This window comes from Macaca thibetana, chromosome 15 (genome assembly GCF_024542745.1).
Source record: "Macaca thibetana thibetana isolate TM-01 chromosome 15, ASM2454274v1, whole genome shotgun sequence".
Classification (NCBI taxonomy): domain Eukaryota; kingdom Metazoa; phylum Chordata; class Mammalia; order Primates; family Cercopithecidae; genus Macaca; species Macaca thibetana.
In genome coordinates, this window is record NC_065592.1 from 87,413,752 (window position 1) to 87,431,541 (window position 17,790).

Sequence of the window (17,790 nt, forward strand, 5' to 3'; positions counted from 1 at the left end):
ACTGACGTATGCCTTATGTTCTACCGTCAAAATAAATGATCTAAACCTTGGCTTAGGATAAAATTGGCTCATTAAATTTAGAATAAAGGACAAGACTTTTTAAATGCTTGATTTTGACTTACTGCATTCTGAATAAATCTCTTGAAAATCTCCTGCTGTCATAGAAAAGTTAGAACCAGGAGGAAGACTATGGGGGTCAACATCAGGGAAAAAGATGGGTCGAATCTGATCAGCTGATCTCCGGTTATTGCTAAACTGATGGATCCAAGGATAAAGTTTGTATTTATTAATTTCAGAACATCTGCAAAATATGAGTATAAAATCAGGTGTTAACTATTTTACCAAGAAAATCCACTTTAAATGCTAAAATATACTGTTTAATTGAAGATTTGCACATAAAATTAATATTTAAAGAGTCACTATTACAGCTTCCCTAATTATCTGAAAATGTACATATACATGTAGATGAGCAACCAATTATGGATTAAAGACAGAAAAAAAGTAAATTCAAAGATATACATTTGCTGTTCATTCAAATTTTTAAAAATGTATTTCTAAACTTCAAAACCAACTAAAACAGTCCAACGAGGTTTTTTAAAATGGTACTGGTTTCAACTAAAACAGTTTGCGATCTATTTTTTGTATAACCCTCTTCTTTTTCCCTTTTTCACCAATCCCCTAAAACTCATACTGCCATCCGAGACAACATATTATTTAAACAAGGCAGCTACTCAGTGTACATCTTCTGGCTTTAAAAATAACAATTCTTTTCCACTGCCTTCCAAAAGAGGCCACACAAGTTCTGAGAGATCTTTCCAACTCAGTCATGAGAGTATACTTGGCCATTTTATAAGAACTTGATTAAGGAGAAAAAGTTATAATTGCTAAACTAAACTCTTATTTAACTAAAGAAACAAGGAGGTAAAGAAGCTTAAGGAATAAATTTAAAAATACTCCTTCCTGGTTCATACTTAGTCCTGAAGATTTTGTACAGAAATCATTTCATGGAATGCCCAGTCACCTTCTATAAAGTCACTTACCCATCCTGTTTCAACATTCTAATAACTAGGCAATTGGTTCAAGTGATAATTTGTACAAGTACTTTGATTTTAACATAAGAAACATTTGTGATAGATATAATAATCAAATGCTATGTACTTATCTTCAAATTCAAAATTGTTCAAGAAAATAGGTAAGTCAATCTGATTCTGAGAAATTACTATTTCCAGCAAAAAATAAATTAAATACCTGTTGAGTACAAAGTTGGAAGAAAAGAGCATAAAAAAACTCCATTCATTTCCTTGACAAGCATAACCTAGCATAGCTATTTCCCAGGCCAGTCTTCCTAGTCCAGCACCAGGTACCAGAATATTTACTTTAGAAGGATCCCTGAAATGAAATAAGGCAATTATGTCCAACCCCTCAAAGAAAAAAAGAAAAAGACAAAATCCATATTAACAACTAAAAACTTACTCATTTACTCAATAAGAATAAGCTCACTAAAACTCTGACTTCTCACAATCAAGAAATACTTCTAAATATCAAAAATAAGAGGTATAAGGAATTATTATGTATGTTCTGGTATCAAATGAGGGTTTTAGCCCTCAAAAATTATTTTTCAGAAAAAAGGAGTCCCCTTACATCTGAAGACTTATAAAGTCACTCATATAAGCTGACACCCTGAACAACCATCTTAGAAAAACAAATTATTCCAAGGGATCCCAATTAAACATGAAGAGTTTGAACAAAAGTACTTCATCATACGGGACAATAAATACAACATAACTTTATTTCTGAATTGTATATGTAACCCAATTGTTTATGTTAAACAGATGTAGAGTTTAATGTGTCGGGTATATCTCTAAATCCTTATATGTTTTAGTTGACAAGAATGTGAGGGAGGGGATATTTTCATGGGGGAAATGGGAAACGGCCCTCTAATTAAACATACATGATTACAAATATATTACACCAAACCAGAGGTTCACAACCAAATTGATCTCTACCTACTAGCACCACACTGCCATTACATATTTCCTTCACATAAGATCCATCATTCCACTTTCAAAAAACTAAAAGCTTTACCAAAACAAGGCTTTTTCTTAGGAATTTTGGCAAATCAATATAATCCCGAGGAAACTAAAATTGTAGTCTTATAAGAAGCCAAAGGAAAATGTATACAATCAGCTAATATCACGTCAAGTAAAAAGAAACTTCACTACTGTATTTCCTAAATTTGGTTCACAAATCAAATCCAATTTCCAAATCTACTCCTACTAATTATTTTTTATCTTTAACTACATGGCCTTTAAGTTTGGCATGCTCCAAGCAGCAACAGGGCACTTTACTAGCAGCCCATATAACCTCTGCATGTCACACTTCAAAATAAAAAAGAAAGAACACTATGGGGCTTTTGAAAACTCATAGCTCTATGACTCTGGTGCTATTCCTTATATAAGGGACCTGCCATGATGGCCTGCTACTCAGACCTAATGCTCTCTCACTTCTCACTCCCTACCAGGCCCACCAAAACCCCTACTCTGCAGAATTACCTTTCTTTTCTCAGTTCCCATCTGCCCAATCATAACATGTATTTCCAGCCCTACCCCAGCAAGTGGCTGTTCTCAGCTTAGAATTTTTTTTTTTTTTTAATTATCTGATCAAAGTCATGCAACAGAAAGCAAAAGGATTTGGAAGTAAATTCATATAGTATTTAAATATTTATATAAAAATAACCAGCAATCAATTTCCAAATGGCTGATGACCCCAGTAAAATATTACCACACAGAAGTTAGAAATTATGCTACCCTGAAGGGAAAGCTGTGCCAATAATGTTAACAACAATTATTTTGCTAACTTATGGAAAGTTAACTTAATGACTGCTTTTACCAAATTATCCTTAACTAAACAGAACCACAGAACTCTCTACCTCAACCTAATGGCAGAAAATATATTAACAGTACCTTGTATTAAAACTGCTATTGAAAGGCTATCATCAAGTCACAGAATGCAGAATACATCAAAGTCCTATCTTAAGAGTTAACAGACACTAATAGAACTGAAAAAATGATCAAGAACTATGCAATGAATGGGTAAGATGGAGAAAATTTTTCCCTAAATCTTTGTTCTTAGCTAGATTTTATTCATTTGGCCTTTACACAAGGAATATTAACAGCATAATAAAAAGTTCCTCTAACTATGATGTGTATGAAACTAAGGCACTCTAAGTGGGAATTTCTGCTATGAATCCGCATAAAGTCTAGGGCATTTCTATGAGGTCATTTCTGTGGAGAACAAGAAATATAAATCTAATACAGACCTTAATGGTGAGACAACCTTAAACCAGGCTGAACTGTTTTTTAAGCAGGAATAGAGAGGCATACAATATGTGGCTCAGTAATCAAATGGTGCCTACTTGAGATTCTTAGCGAAAATAAGCCAACAAGTTTACCTAGTTAATAAGGTACAAATACAGAGAAGCAGTACATTTACTACAAATGTGATCTCCCTAATAACAGGAGGAAAAGTTTCAACAGTTTATTTAAGACAAACGGGAATGGAGAAGAAAGGATACATCTGTAAGGACATGGAGCCCATGTGTCTAAAGAGGCCACAGATCACATTTCCATCACCCTCTCTGCTCCAGCTTTTTCACCAGCAGTAAATATTGCTCTTGACAGAGGTTTCCTTTGTTGCACACAGAACGATCTTTGCACTGCAGTTGTAAATTTTAAAACTCCAACACAAAATGCTGTCTTGTTGGGTCAATATTATGACACTTGGCTGACCCCTAGTGGTAGAAGTAAATACAACTTTTAAGTACCTACAGTGGTTCTCTTTGAATCACAGTAGAATACTGTCAAACAGTACAGTACAGTAAAAGCCACTAACTACATGTGGCTACTGAACACTTAAAATGTGGCTAGTGCAAATTGAGACGTGCTGTAAGTGTAAAATAAACACCAAATTTAAAGACAGTATAAAAAGTAATGAAAAACATCTCATTAATAATCTATTACATCAAAATTTTTAAAATAAAAACAAAATTGCTTCTTTTAAAAAATATGGCTGCCCTGAGCACACTGCCTGTGGCGTAGCCCTGCTCTGCCGAAGCAGTCAAAAAAATTTTTTTTAAATATGAAAAAAAGATCTAAAGCAAATATGGCAAAATGTCAAGGTTTAACAGAGCTAGTATTGAAGTTCTTTTTTTTTTTTTTTTTTAATTTGAGACAGTTTTGCTCTGTTGCCCAGGCTGAAGTGCAATAGTGCCATCTCGGGTCACTACAACCTCTGCCTCCCAGGCTCAGACGATCCTCCTGCCTCAGCCTCCCAAGTAGCTGGGACTACAGGTGTGTGCCACCATGCTCAGCTAATTTTTATACTTTTTAAGAGATGGGGTTTCGCCGTGTTGCCCAGGCTGGTCTTGAACTCCTGAGGGGCTCAAGCAACCTACCCACCATGGCCTCCCAAAGTGCTGGGATTACAGGCGTAAGCCACCACACCCAGCCAAAATTTTTTTTATTCATCATAGAAAATGGACTATAAATCAAGAGTGTTTAACACCTCCTAACTTACCTCTTCATCAACTCCCAACAAAGAACTCTTTATTTCAGCCAGATAACTTCTCACTGATCCCCGAAAAGACTTTCTCATGTTAATATTTAGAGCTTTTACCCACAGAAACTCAAATTATTACCTTATCATTATAAATTATCACTTCATCTATATTTCCTAAATATCCCAGGCAAAGTTCCCTGAACTCTCTTCTCTATGCTTTCAACAATTCATTCATACTTCTATTATAGTTTACATACCAAGGTTCTTCACTGTGCATCATTCACTTAACACGTACCGCAACTATGACTTACAGGCCAGTCACCTGTCACTGTAAATGAAGTTTTACTGAAACACAGCCATATTCACTCATCTAAGAATTGTTTATTGCTACATTCCTACAACAAGGCGCTAAGCAGTCTCAACAGAACACATTGCCGGCAAAGCCTAAAACATTTACTGTCTGGCACTTCAAGAAAACATCTGCCAACCCCTGATCTAATACAATACCCCAAATCTCTTTCATAGCAGTACACAGAGTTTCCTTAACTCACTGCATGACTGTAATATAATTTATCAAAATCTCCTAATTAAGGACATTTACACTGTTTCCAATCTTTCATTATCATAATGTTAAAACTAATACCCTTAGAATGAATAACTCCTTTTTATTTGGAAAAATTGTACTTCCCACACTACACTAATGTAGTGGCATGAATAACTTTCACAGGCAGAAATATACGTGTAGAACAACTTCCCTTAAATTGAACTTCAAGAATCAAGATATGCATTTGTTTTTTGTTTTGTTTTGTTTGAGACAAAGTCTTGCTCTGTCGCCCAGGCTAGAGTGCAGTGGCACGATCCTGACTCACTGCAACCTCCACCTCCAGGGTTAAAGTGATTCTCCTGCCTCAGCCTCCTGAATAGCTGGGACTACAGGCCCATGCCGCCACACCCAGCTAATTTTTTATATTATTAGTAGAGACAGGTTTCGCATGTTAGCGAGGCTGGTCTTGAACTCCTGACCTCAGGTGATCCACCTACTCCAGCCTTCCAAAGTGCTGGGATTACAGGCGTGAGCCATGGCACCTGGCCAAAATTTGCATTTGAATTTTGACAAATAAGCCAAATTGTTCTACGTAATTTTTTGCTAATTTATTCTTCCACCAGCAACGTATTTATGCTTCCTCACACCTTCACTAATAGTTATCTAACTTTTAAACCTTTGCAGTAAGGAAAAAATGGCATCTTAAGGTGGTTTTTACATTTGCATTTCCTTATGAGATTGAGTGTCCTGTATACCTTTTTCTGTGATTTATTTACAGCATTTGTCTACTGGGTTATGAATGCTGAGTGGTTTTCTACTGTGTTATTCCTCTAGATCTGTAAGCACTTGAAATCTTGACTTGAAAGAAATATGAAACACATACTTGTCTTTGGTCTAGGAGGGCTTTCAGGATGAGGGAGAAATCTATCTTTAGTTTCCAAACTACCACCTGCACTATTTGGCAGTCTACATTTCCTCCAATTTCCTCCATTTTCTTTTTTAAAATGAGTTCTCCTAGCTAAAATAATCTTTTCATGAACTATAATTTACATTATTTATTTTATCTTAAGTGGGAAAAAAATGCCTCTTTAGAGCTCAGAGTATTTTTTTCCTAATGCTCAACTATATAAAAGAAAAAATGAATTCAACCAGTCAGTAGTGCATCAGTATCTTTTTGGAGTGTTTGTGTATATATATTAAAATGCAAAGAAATAACAGATTTCCCCCTACAAATCACTTCAAAGTCTTCTAAAATTGAAGGGGCTAATGAAATTAAGATCTAAAAAATATAGTCCAGCAACTTTTAGACTCAAAAAATGTGATTTGACATGTTAGCCTTCCTTCCAGACAGGATGCAAACTTAAGAATCTATATTTCCTTACCTACTATAAGCTTTACAACACTGAATTCTTATATTTAAATAATTAGACATTCACTTGGAAAATTTTTTTTAAAAATCTCAATACATACTGGTCTGACCATCAATTAAGAAGAGTTATTACATTATGTTTATGCTCACATGTGAGAGAAAGGTTTAAACCCTAAGCTCATTCTTTAAATTAAAAACATATATATTGTAAATTTCAATAAGCAATTGCTCACTAGTGTTCAAATCCTATTTAAAACAAAAACAAACCAGAGGATAATAACTACTGAAGCATTTGAAATTCAGCACAACGAAAACAGCATTTCCTTAATTAACAAACAGACTCCACACAAAAGCAAGTCAATCTGTGGCTTCAAAGCTGCTTGTGCTTGCAAACTCAGGCATATTAAAAACTCTATAAACATAGACAAATTGGAGAAAATGATTTATGTGTTTCCTTAGGAAAAATATTTTAATGACCACAAATATAGTTAATTCTACACATATTTCATTAAGTATATGTTCTTCTATAGGCAGTTCAATCAGAAAAGGCCTTCAGTGAAATTTAAACACACACACACACACACACACACACACACACACACACACACAAAAATAAAAGGCTAGCTGACATAAATTTGTGTTAACTCCAGCCTGAGTATAAAGACATTTAAATTCCCCAGGTACTTACTGTGGCATAAACAGAGTCCTAGAAATTTATCTGAAAGACATAAAGTTGACCAGAATTTATCTAGCATCAACCTGGATTCTGAGGGGCTACAATTAATGACCCTTTTCTTTCTTTTTTTTTTTTCTTTTTTTTTGAGATGGAGTCTCACTCTGTTGCTCAGGTTGGAGTGCAGTAGCTCGATCTCGGCTCACTGCAACCTCCACCTCCCAGGTTCAAGCGATTCTCCTGCCTTGGCCTCCCAGGTAACTGGGATTACAAGTGTGCGCCACCACACCCAGTTAATTTTTGTATTTTTAGTAGAGGCGAGGTCTCACCGTGTTGGACAGGGTGGTCTTGAACTCCTGACCCCAAGTGTTCCACCCATCTTGGCCTCCCAAAGTGCTGGGATTACAGGCATGAGCCACCACACCCGGCCTAATACCCCTTTTCCAGGCTCTAGGGTTTACTTATTCTGGCAAAGCTATGATTTCAATATGGATGCAGCCTTTACTGTGTTTTATTAGGTTTCCTGTTTAGGTTTTTTTGATAGCTTACCTTATCTACTATAAGGAAATCAATCTAAATCAAGTAAGTAAAACAAATAACATACAAAGAAATATAACCAAAAAGAAGTGCAATAGATATTACATTTCAAGGTACTTCATTTAAAGTTTATATATACCTATCCACTTTTGTAACAATTACTTTCAGGAAAGGAAACTGGGTAACTGAGGAACAGTTATGAAGAACAGTTATGGGAAGGAGAGTATATATCCCTTGAAACCTTTTAAGTTTTAAATCCTGTAAAATGTTTTACTTATTTAGAATGGTTTTAAATTATTTTTATTTAAAAAATAACCTATTGTTACCATTTAGAGTTAACTCATCCTTTCCTCACCAGTTTACATTTTGTCAAGTAACTATAACAATGGAAAAGTAACAGTGTGTGCTAGTTCACTAATTATCTTTTTTTTTTTTTTTTTTTTTTTTTTTTTGAGGCGGAATCTTCACTTTGTCGCCCAGGCTGGAGTGCAGTGGCACCATCTCGGCTCACTGCAAGCTCCGTCTCCCGGGTTCGCGCCATTCTCCTGCCTCAGCCTCCGGAGTAGCTGGGACTACAGGCGCCCGCCACTGCGCCCGGCTAATTTTTTGTATTTTAGTAGAGACGGGGTTTCACCGTGTTAGCCAGGATGGTCTCGATCTACTGACCTCGTGATCCGCCTGCCTCGGCCTCCCAAAGTGCAGGGATTACAGGCGTGAGCCACCGCGCCCGGCCTCACTAATTATCTTTAACAATGGCATGCCCTTTTAGTATTGCTGACCCTGTTATACTAATTAATGGTCTCATACATGATTCTGTAATCACTGAGTCTAAACAAAGTCATGTTTTAAGTGCCAAAAATGATGTTGATATAAATGTTTCACATTCAGCCTCCAACATTCACTCAAACTTTGGTACATTTCTATTAAAAGCCTTATCAATTAAAACCTACATATATTTCAACAACAGATATTTTGAATTTTGAGGTATACCTGGACTTTATAGAAAGTATTAAACTAGTATCTATTACTTTATAAAGCAGGGCACTGAATATATCTACTGAGAGAGAATACCAACTAGAAACTTTAAGAATATAACATCTTTTTGGAAACAACAGTATTTATTTAAAAGATTATTTACCATGACCAAGTGGAATTTATCCCAGGAATGCAAGGGTGGTTCAACATAAGAAAATCAATTGATGAAATATATCACATTAATGGAAGAAAAAACATATCATCTCAACTGATGCAAAAAAGATATTTGACAAAATTCAGCACTCTATCAGAAAAACCTTTAGAAAACTTAAGAAAATTTGGCTGGGCATGGTGGCTCACACCTATAATCCCAGCACTTTGGGAGGCCAAGGTGGGCGGATCACTTGAGGTCAAGAGTTTGAGATCAGCCTGACCAATATGGTGAAACCCCGTCTCTACTGAAAATACAAAAATTAGCCAGGTGTGGTGGTGGGCGCCTGTAATCCCAGCTACTCGGGAGGCTGAGGCAGGAGAATCGCTTGAACCCATGAGGTAGAGGTTGCAGTGAGCCAAGATCGTGCCACTGCACTCCAGCCTGGGTGACAGAGCGAGACCCTGCCTTTAGAAAAAAAAAAACTAAGAAAATTCTTCAACATGATAAAGGGTATTTATGAAAGTCCCACAGCTACTCAATGGTGAAAGACTGAAAGCTTTCTCCCTAAGAACAGAAACAAGGAAACAAAAGGCATTCAAATTGGAAAGGAAAAGGTAAAAACTATCTTTTTTTGCATAATGTGATCCACAAAGTATCCCTAAGAAAGTTAATAGAGCTAAAAAGCAAGATTACAAGGTACAAGATCAACACACAAAAATCAGTTGTGTTTCTACTACACCAGCAACAAAAATTCTGAAAAGTAAATTAAGAAAGCAATTCCATTTATAATAGCATCTAACACAGGGATGTCGAATCTTTTGGCTTCCCTGGGCCACATTGGAAGAATTGTCTTGGGCCACACATAAAATAACAATAACAACAGCTGATGAACTTAAAAAAATAAAAAATTAAAAAAACCGTCACAATGTTTTAAGAAAGTTTACAAATTTGTGCTGGGCCACATTCAAAGCTGTCCTGGGCCGCAGGCAGCCCACTGGCCATGGGTTGGATAAGTTTGATTGAAAGGAATTATATACATACAGATAAATCTTTTTTTTTTTTTTTCTTGAGACCGTGTCTCACTCTATTGCCCAGGCTGGAGTGCAATGGCACGATCTCAGCTCACTGCAACCTCCACCTCCTGAGTTCAAGCGATTCTTCTGCCTCAGCCTTCCAAGTACCTGCAATTACAGGCGCATGCCACCATGCCCAGCTACTTTTTGTATTTTAGTAGAGATGGGGTTTCACCATGTTGGCCAGGCTGGTCTTGAACTCCTGACCCTGTGATCCACCTGCCTCGGCCTCCCAAAGTGCTGGGATTACAGGCATGAGCCACCATGCCCGACCACATACAAATAAATCTAACCAAAGTGAAAGACCTATACACTGAAAACTACAAAACACTGCTGAGAGAAATTAAGCTCTAAATAGATGGAAAGACATACTGTGATAATGTGTAAGATTTAACATTGTCAAGACCTCAGTACTACCCAAAGCAATCTATATATTCAGCACAATCCTTAATCAAAATTCCAACAACCTTTTCTGCAGAAATGAAAAAACCTGAAATTCACAAGAATTACAAGAGGGCCCCAAAATAATCTTGAAAAACAACAAAGGAGGACTCACACTTCCTGACTTTGAAATTTATAAATCTACGGCAATTAAAATAGTATGTTATGGCATAAGGACAAACATACAGACCAATGAAACAGAATACAGAGTACAGAAAAAACCCACATATATGGTCCACTAGTTTTCAACAAGTCTACCATTCAATCGGGAAAGGACAGTCTTTTTGTTTTTGTTTTTTAAACAAATGTACTGGAAAAACTGGATATCCATATGCAAAAGAATGAAGTTGGATTACTACCTTAACCACATATAAAAATTAACTCAAAATGGATCAAAGACCTAAACTTGGGAATTAAAACTATAAAAACTTCAGTTTATTTTTTAAATTCTTTTCAACTTTAGAGATAAGTCTTTGCAATGCTGCCCAGGCTGGGGTGCAGTGGCTATTAGAGGTGCAATCAGAGCACACAGCACACTACACCCCTGAACTCCTGGGCTCAAGCAATCCTCCTGCCTCAGCCTCCTGAGTGGCTGGGACTATTGGTGTTTGCCACCATGCCCAGCCCAAGTATTTCTTTTTTTTTTTTTTCGTTGTAAGTAACCCATACCAAGTATTTCTTAACGTTGCAAAGATATTCCTACTACTCTGATGCAGGAAAAATGTTAAAATCATCAAACATAAAAGGTGAGATGCATATGAAACCTCAGAAAGCAATAATATTCCTGCATTGCCATATTTCTAGATGCAAGACTTATGGAAAAATAAGTGATTATTAGAAGCAGCTAATACATGCAAATATACTAGAAATTAAAATCACTTAATGATTCAGTCAGCACCACCCCTTCCCCCCATCCCCCAGCCCACTAGTGGCCTAATAAGACTAAGGAGAAATGATTTTTTTCTGGTCATTAATATTACTTTATTGTCTACTATTCCTTTACATACAATGTCTGGTATTCAATTAAAAAAAATTAAGAAACATGCAAGGAAGCAAGATAATGTGGACCTCATTGTTATAAGGAAGGCTTCAAGAAAACAGTCACACAAACAGAATAAGAATCATCAGGTAGGGATTTTAAAATATCCATGAAAAGTATGTTAAAGCATCTAGTGCAAAATGTAGATCACATATACAAAAAGAGAATTTCGGTAGAGAGAGCAGAGAGTATATGTGTATGGCTGCAGATATATATGTAAGTGCTAGAAATTTTTTAAAAAATCAAAAAATGAGTATAAGGGAGTTAAAAAAAAAACTTTTTTTAAACTCTCTTATTTAAAAAAAAAAAAGAAAGAAAGAAAGAAGAAATTCTTTTCTTTTTTTTTGAGATGGAGTTTTGCTCTTGCTGCCCAGGCTAGAATGCAATGGCATGATCTCAGCTCACTGCAACCTCTGCCTCTTGGGTTCAAGGTATTCTCCTGCCTCAGCCTCCCAAGTAGCTGGGATTATAGGGGCACACCACCACACCCAGCTAATTTTTCATCATGTTGGCCAGGCTGGTCTTGAACTCCTGACCTCAAGTGATCCACTCACCTCAGCCTCCCAAAGTGCTGGGATTATAGGTGTGAGTTACCACCCCAGGCCAAGAACTCTTTCAAAGGACTTATCAGCAGATTAGCATAATAAATAATCAGTGAAGTTGAAGTTAGCTTAACAGAAATTATCCAAATTATACTATAAAGGGCTGGGAGGAGAAAGAGTGTGTGGAAAGAGTCATGTGAAACCTAAGAGATGACATGAAATGGTTTAATACTTAATATACATGTAACTGGAGTACCAGAAGAGAAAGAATTAGAGAAAATGATAGAGAAGTAATGTGAAGAGATAATAGCAAAGCATTTCTGAATTGATGATATAGATCTACCCAAACCCCAAGACACTAGCAAACCCCAACCAAGATAAATACAAAGGAAACCACATTTAAGACACCTCACAGTCAAACTGCTAAATAAAAAAGGTGGAGGCAGAGTGGGGAGAATGGGGAGTAACTGCTTAATGGGTATGAGGTTTTATTCCAGGTTGATGAAATGTTTTGGACCTACACAGTGGTGGTAGATGTACAATACTGTGAAAGTACTGAATGCCACTGATTTATTTAAAATGATTACTTTTGTTATATGCAATTCGCCTCAATAAAAAACTGAGGGGAAAAGACATAAATATATAATTCTCAAAATAAAAAAAAAAGTTAACATGACCCTTTAACATATGAAGACAGTTTCACTCATAAGAGAAATGCAAATTAAGACTATGTGAATATACAATTTCCCACCCATCAGGCTGGCAAAAGGTCAAAAGCTTAAAACTACAGTATTTGTTAGGGCTGTCCATAAACAGGCATTTTCACACATTGCCAGTAAACAGAAAAAACAGTAAAACCCTTATAGAAGAATATAGTAATGACTATGGCAGGCAGGCCCTGTAGTGGTGCTCCCACGCTCCCTACTTCCTGGTCCCCATGTCTTGCTTCTAACCAACAGAATATAGCAAAGGTGATAAGATGTCCCTCCTATGATTGTCATTATTATTATTATTGAGACAGGCTCTTGCTCTGTTGCCCAGGATGGAATGCAGTAATGTTATCACTGCAACTTTGAACTCCTGGGCTCCAATGATCCCCTCACCTGGTGTCTGCCTCCAGAGTAGCTAGGACTATACAGGTGCATGCCACCTCACCTGGCTAATTTTTAAATTTTTAGTAGAGATGAGGTCTCACTATGTTGCCCAAGTTGGTCTTAAATTCCTGGCCTCAAGTGATTCTCCCATCTTGGTCTCTCAAAGTACTGGGATTATAGACATGAGCCTTGACACCCAGCTCTATGACCGTTCAACACTGTAAGACGGTTGACAGCTTGCTTGATATAGACACCCTCCTTGCTGGCTTGATGAAGTGGTCCTTTTGGGAAAGACAAGGAACTGCGGGTTGCCTCTAGGAGATGAGGCAGACTTCCAACTGACGAACAGAGAGCAGCTAAGACCCTCAGTCCTACAGTCACAATGAAAACAATTCTGCCTCAGTACTACAACTGCAGTTAAACAAAATGAAACATGAGTGACAGAGTCTTCCCCAGTCAAGTCTCCAGGTGAAAACACAGCCCAGCAGACATCTGGATCACTGCCTTGTAAGCTCCTACCCAGAAGAACCAGTTAAGCCAAGCCTAAACTCCTGACCTATAGAAACTGAAATCAATGTGTTATGCAGCAATCCCACTTCTAGGAATTTAAATTAAAGATACACTCTCCGGCACACATACCCGATGAAAGGAACTATCTAAGGATTTTTCTGCTAGCAAATGCGAGCTTCAAGGTCTTGATGCCAAATACTATATATCCTTGACCATTTGAGATGTGATTGAATATCACTTATATCTGAGCTCTAAATGTACATTAATATGCTGGGTCAGTTAAGAGCCCAGGCACCGAAGGTCTTCAAGTTTTTTTTTTTTTTCCTTTGAGACAGCCCTTGCTCTATTGGCCAGGCTGGAGTTCAGTGGCATGATCTTGGCTCACTGCAACCTCCGCCTCCTGGGTTCAAACAATTCTCCTGCCTCAGACTCCCGAGTAGCTAGGATTACAGGTGTGCACCACCATGCCCAGCTAATTTTTGTATTTTTAGTAGAGACGGGATTTCTCCATGTTAGCCAGGCTGGTCTTGAACTCTTGACCTCAAGTGATCCATCCGGCTCAGTCTAAGTGCTGGTATTACAGGTGTGAGCCACCATGCCTGGCCAGGTCTTCAAGTTTTAAGAGTTTTTTAAAAATTAGAGCTGCATTTTTCTTCAGGATGATCCATGCCCAAATACAGAACCATGTTGACAGTGGGTTACAGAGTTTGCATGGGAAAGTTCAAGTTGTTACACTGTGTTTTTAAAAAATCTTATCTACATGTATTGTTAAATCAGAGACCATGAGATCTACTTATCAGAACCAGGAAGATAAATTCTTCAGAGCTATTTCAACTGATACTTCTTTTCCTCAAAACTTGGTGGACTGTTGGGGAAAGGGCCCCACCATTTTTTGTCTTTGATATTAGCTCCAATTCTCATAAGTACATATAGGCCCTATAATTGCAGCAGAAAAAAATGCATGATGGAAAATTTCCATAACCCACGCACTGAGACCTGAAAAATCATCCTTACTGGGTATAATTTGTTATGATGCAATTAAGTGCCAACTGATATTTCTCACCATGGACTGGTCAGGAACTGCTGCAAAGAAAAATAAACAAACCCTTTGGCATTATTTATATTCTAAAATTTGGTAAGGGGAAATCAGAATAAATTAGTTCTGAAATTATATTATGGATTCTTTAAAAGATTATCAAATAAAGTTATTTTTAAATAATTAAAGTTATACCTCCAATAATATAAAAATACATATGCATAAAGTTATTAATTTTAACATTATGTATAATTGCTAGATACTGCCAACTACCTAAATAGCCTAATGTAAGAGAAAGTTGGTTGAATAAACTATGATACATCCAAATAACAGAATAATCTTCAGCTGGGGAAAAAAAAATGACTGAAGAGCTCTATGAACTGATAGTATAGCTATTTCCAGAAGACACTAAGTGAAAAAAGCAAGGTACAGAATAAATGTATGGTATACTATCTTTTGTGGATGACCAAAGGGGGTAATTATAAAGAAAAACAAAAAAGTCAGGCATGGTAGTTTATGCCTGTAATCCCAACATTTTGGGAGGCAGAGGCAGGAGGATCACTTGAGGCCAGGAGTTCAAGACCAGCCTGTTCAACATAGCAAGACCCCTGTCTCTACAAAAAATATTTAAAAATTAGCTGGGAGGCTGAGGTGGGAGTAGTACTTGAGCCCAGGAGTTTAAGGCTAGAGTGAGCTATGATAACAACACTGTACTACAGCCTGGATGACAGAGCAACACTTTGTGTCCAAAAAAAAAAAGAGAGAGAGAGAGAGGAAAAAAAACACATCTACTTATTTTCTTTAAAAAAAAAAAAAAAAGAATAAAAGCATGAATAAACAAGATGCCAATGATACTGATTATCCAAATGGGGTATAGAATAAAGGGAAGGGATAAAACACTAGGGGGCTGGGGATTGAAGGGAGAGCTAATTTGGGTAAATTGCAATGAATAAATTCACTATACTACCTTGTCTAAGGGAAAAATAACTATTAGCAAATCCCGAACTCTTTTTAGTAGGTTTCTTTTTCACAGAGGTATGAATGAAGCAATTCTGAAACCATTCTGTGTGTATTGTAGACAACTGGGCGAGTAAGTAAATGTACTGATGTTGCTGGAAGCAAAGTGAGAAGAGGGAAAACCAAGAAGAATCCTATAGAGTTGGGATTGGAATTAAGAGTTATCAGTATGAACCACAGTAAATTATGAAACTTGAATATAGACTGTAAATTACATAACAGTATTCAGGGTTAAATTTCCTCAATGGTTTCAGACATACACATACATAATGCAAGGGAAAGAGGAAGGGAGGGAAGCAGGAAGAGGAAACAATAAAAGCAAATGTGGCAAAATGTTAAAAACTGGTGAATTCAGGTAAAAAGTATAAGTGAATTCAGGAGGTCTCCATATAATTCATGCAACTTATCTGTAATTTTAAAGCTATTTCGAAATAGTTAAAATAGCCAGGCATAGTGGTAGGTGTCTGCAATCCCAGCTACTCGGGAGGCTAAGGCACGAGAATCACTTGAGCCCAGGAAGCGGAGGTTGCAGTGAGCAGCGCCACTGCACCCCAGCCTGGGGAATACAGTGAAAAATAAAAATAATAAATAAATAAATAATAACCAATAAAATGAAATGTCCCAACAAAAAACAGAGAGAAGAGACACATATGTATTGAAATTTCTGAAAGCATATACTCAAACGTAAAGTTGTCAATCAATAAGGAGGCGAAGGAGAGGAAAAGGAGCCGCTCTAAAATATCTTTAAATAAGACTGAATTCCATCCAGTAGCTTTCGTTAAATATATACCCCTAAATCAGGGGTTCCTAATCTGGGACTGAGGTTAGGTGGATTAAATTCTATCCATCAAGAGGTCTGAGGATAGAATTCACTGAGTCTCTGAAGAGAATAGGAAAAAATTACATTTTAATTTCAGAAACTGATTTTTTTTTCCTTCAATTACAGATGCAGACAACAAACAACAGTTTTAGCAATACCTCTGACTTTATCAGGAAGATAAATCACATATATTTTCACTTCACATTAGCTGAGGTTCTCAAAACAGTATATATCCCTTTCAGCATTTTCATAATACAGTAATTACACTTGCAGTTAAATTGTATTTAAAGTGATATATGATTTTTTAAAAATGCATCACAAATTTACTTTTTAAATATTTTGATAGCTGTATTTCAAAATCACTGTTTTCTTTGTAATCCTATGCACTTAAATTTATTCACTTAAAATTGTTATTCTGGGCCAGGTGTGGTAGCTCACACCTGTAATCCCAGCACTTTGGGAGGAAGATGCAGGCGGATCACTTGAGGTCAGGAGTTTGAAACCAACCTGGCCAACATGGTGAGACCCTGTCTCTACCAAAAACACAAAAATTAGCCAGGCATGGTGGTGCAAGCCTGCAGTCCCAGCTCCTTGGGAGTCTGAGGTATGAGAATCACTTGAACCCAGGAGACAAGAGGTTGCAGTGAACTAAGACCACACCACTGTACTCCAGCCAGGGCAAGAGAGTGAGACTGTCTCAAAAAAAAAAAAAAAAAAAAAAATTATTCTGAAAAGCAGACCATGGGCTTCAGACTGACCAATGGTTCCAGGGCACAAAAAACTTAAGAATCTCTGCTTGCTCAGAGGTACAGGTCCCTCAGTTGTTTACAACTATGTCACAATGAGGGGAATTAAAAGTTTACGTTTTTTTTGCTTCGCCATAAAGCAAATTATAAAAAGATACACATCATTGATAATTTTCCATATAACCTTATTATTTAATTTCTAAGTAATTTCCCCTAAGCACCAGCACAAAAATTATTCAAAATAAAAACTGTAACCTCACAAAGAGTATCCAATAACAAATGTAACACTTACACATGTAAAACATACAGGCACACAGCAACTGTAACAATGAAGCAAGGCTGTGAAACATTTTATCAAGAAACTCAAGTGTTTATACACTTTAAAAACTTGGTTAAAAACAAGGTACTATTTACCATCTCTCTTTTGGAAAATTTTTTAAAATTTCTTTAATGATTGGCTGGTAACAGGCATCCCTTTCTGCTTTCCCAGTTTCACTCCAGTCTCTCACAAACTGTTTCAGTGTGGATTTTAACTTATCCATGTCAAATGTAGATGCTGGCATAATCTTTCCATTCCCCTGTTTAAAAAACAGACATCAATTAGCTTCTGAGAGAGTAATCCACTTTTATTATGGTTAAATAGACATGCTACTAAGGGGCTAT

General features: G+C 36.8%; 1 protein-coding gene across 2 annotated transcripts in view; it reads right to left on the minus strand.

Moving 5' to 3' along the window:
* Positions 1–17,790, minus strand: part of CARNMT1 (carnosine N-methyltransferase 1) — a 45,613-nt gene that overhangs the window by 16,056 nt on the left and 11,767 nt on the right. For both annotated transcript variants that reach the window (XM_050761472.1, XM_050761473.1), the window contains exons 3-5: positions 17,542–17,705; positions 1,249–1,389; positions 123–301 (exon numbers count right to left, since the gene is read on the minus strand). In XM_050761472.1, coding sequence (XP_050617429.1) covers positions 123–301; positions 1,249–1,389; positions 17,542–17,705 — 484 coding nt within the window. The remainder of the gene's footprint in view (positions 1–122; positions 302–1,248; positions 1,390–17,541; positions 17,706–17,790) is intronic.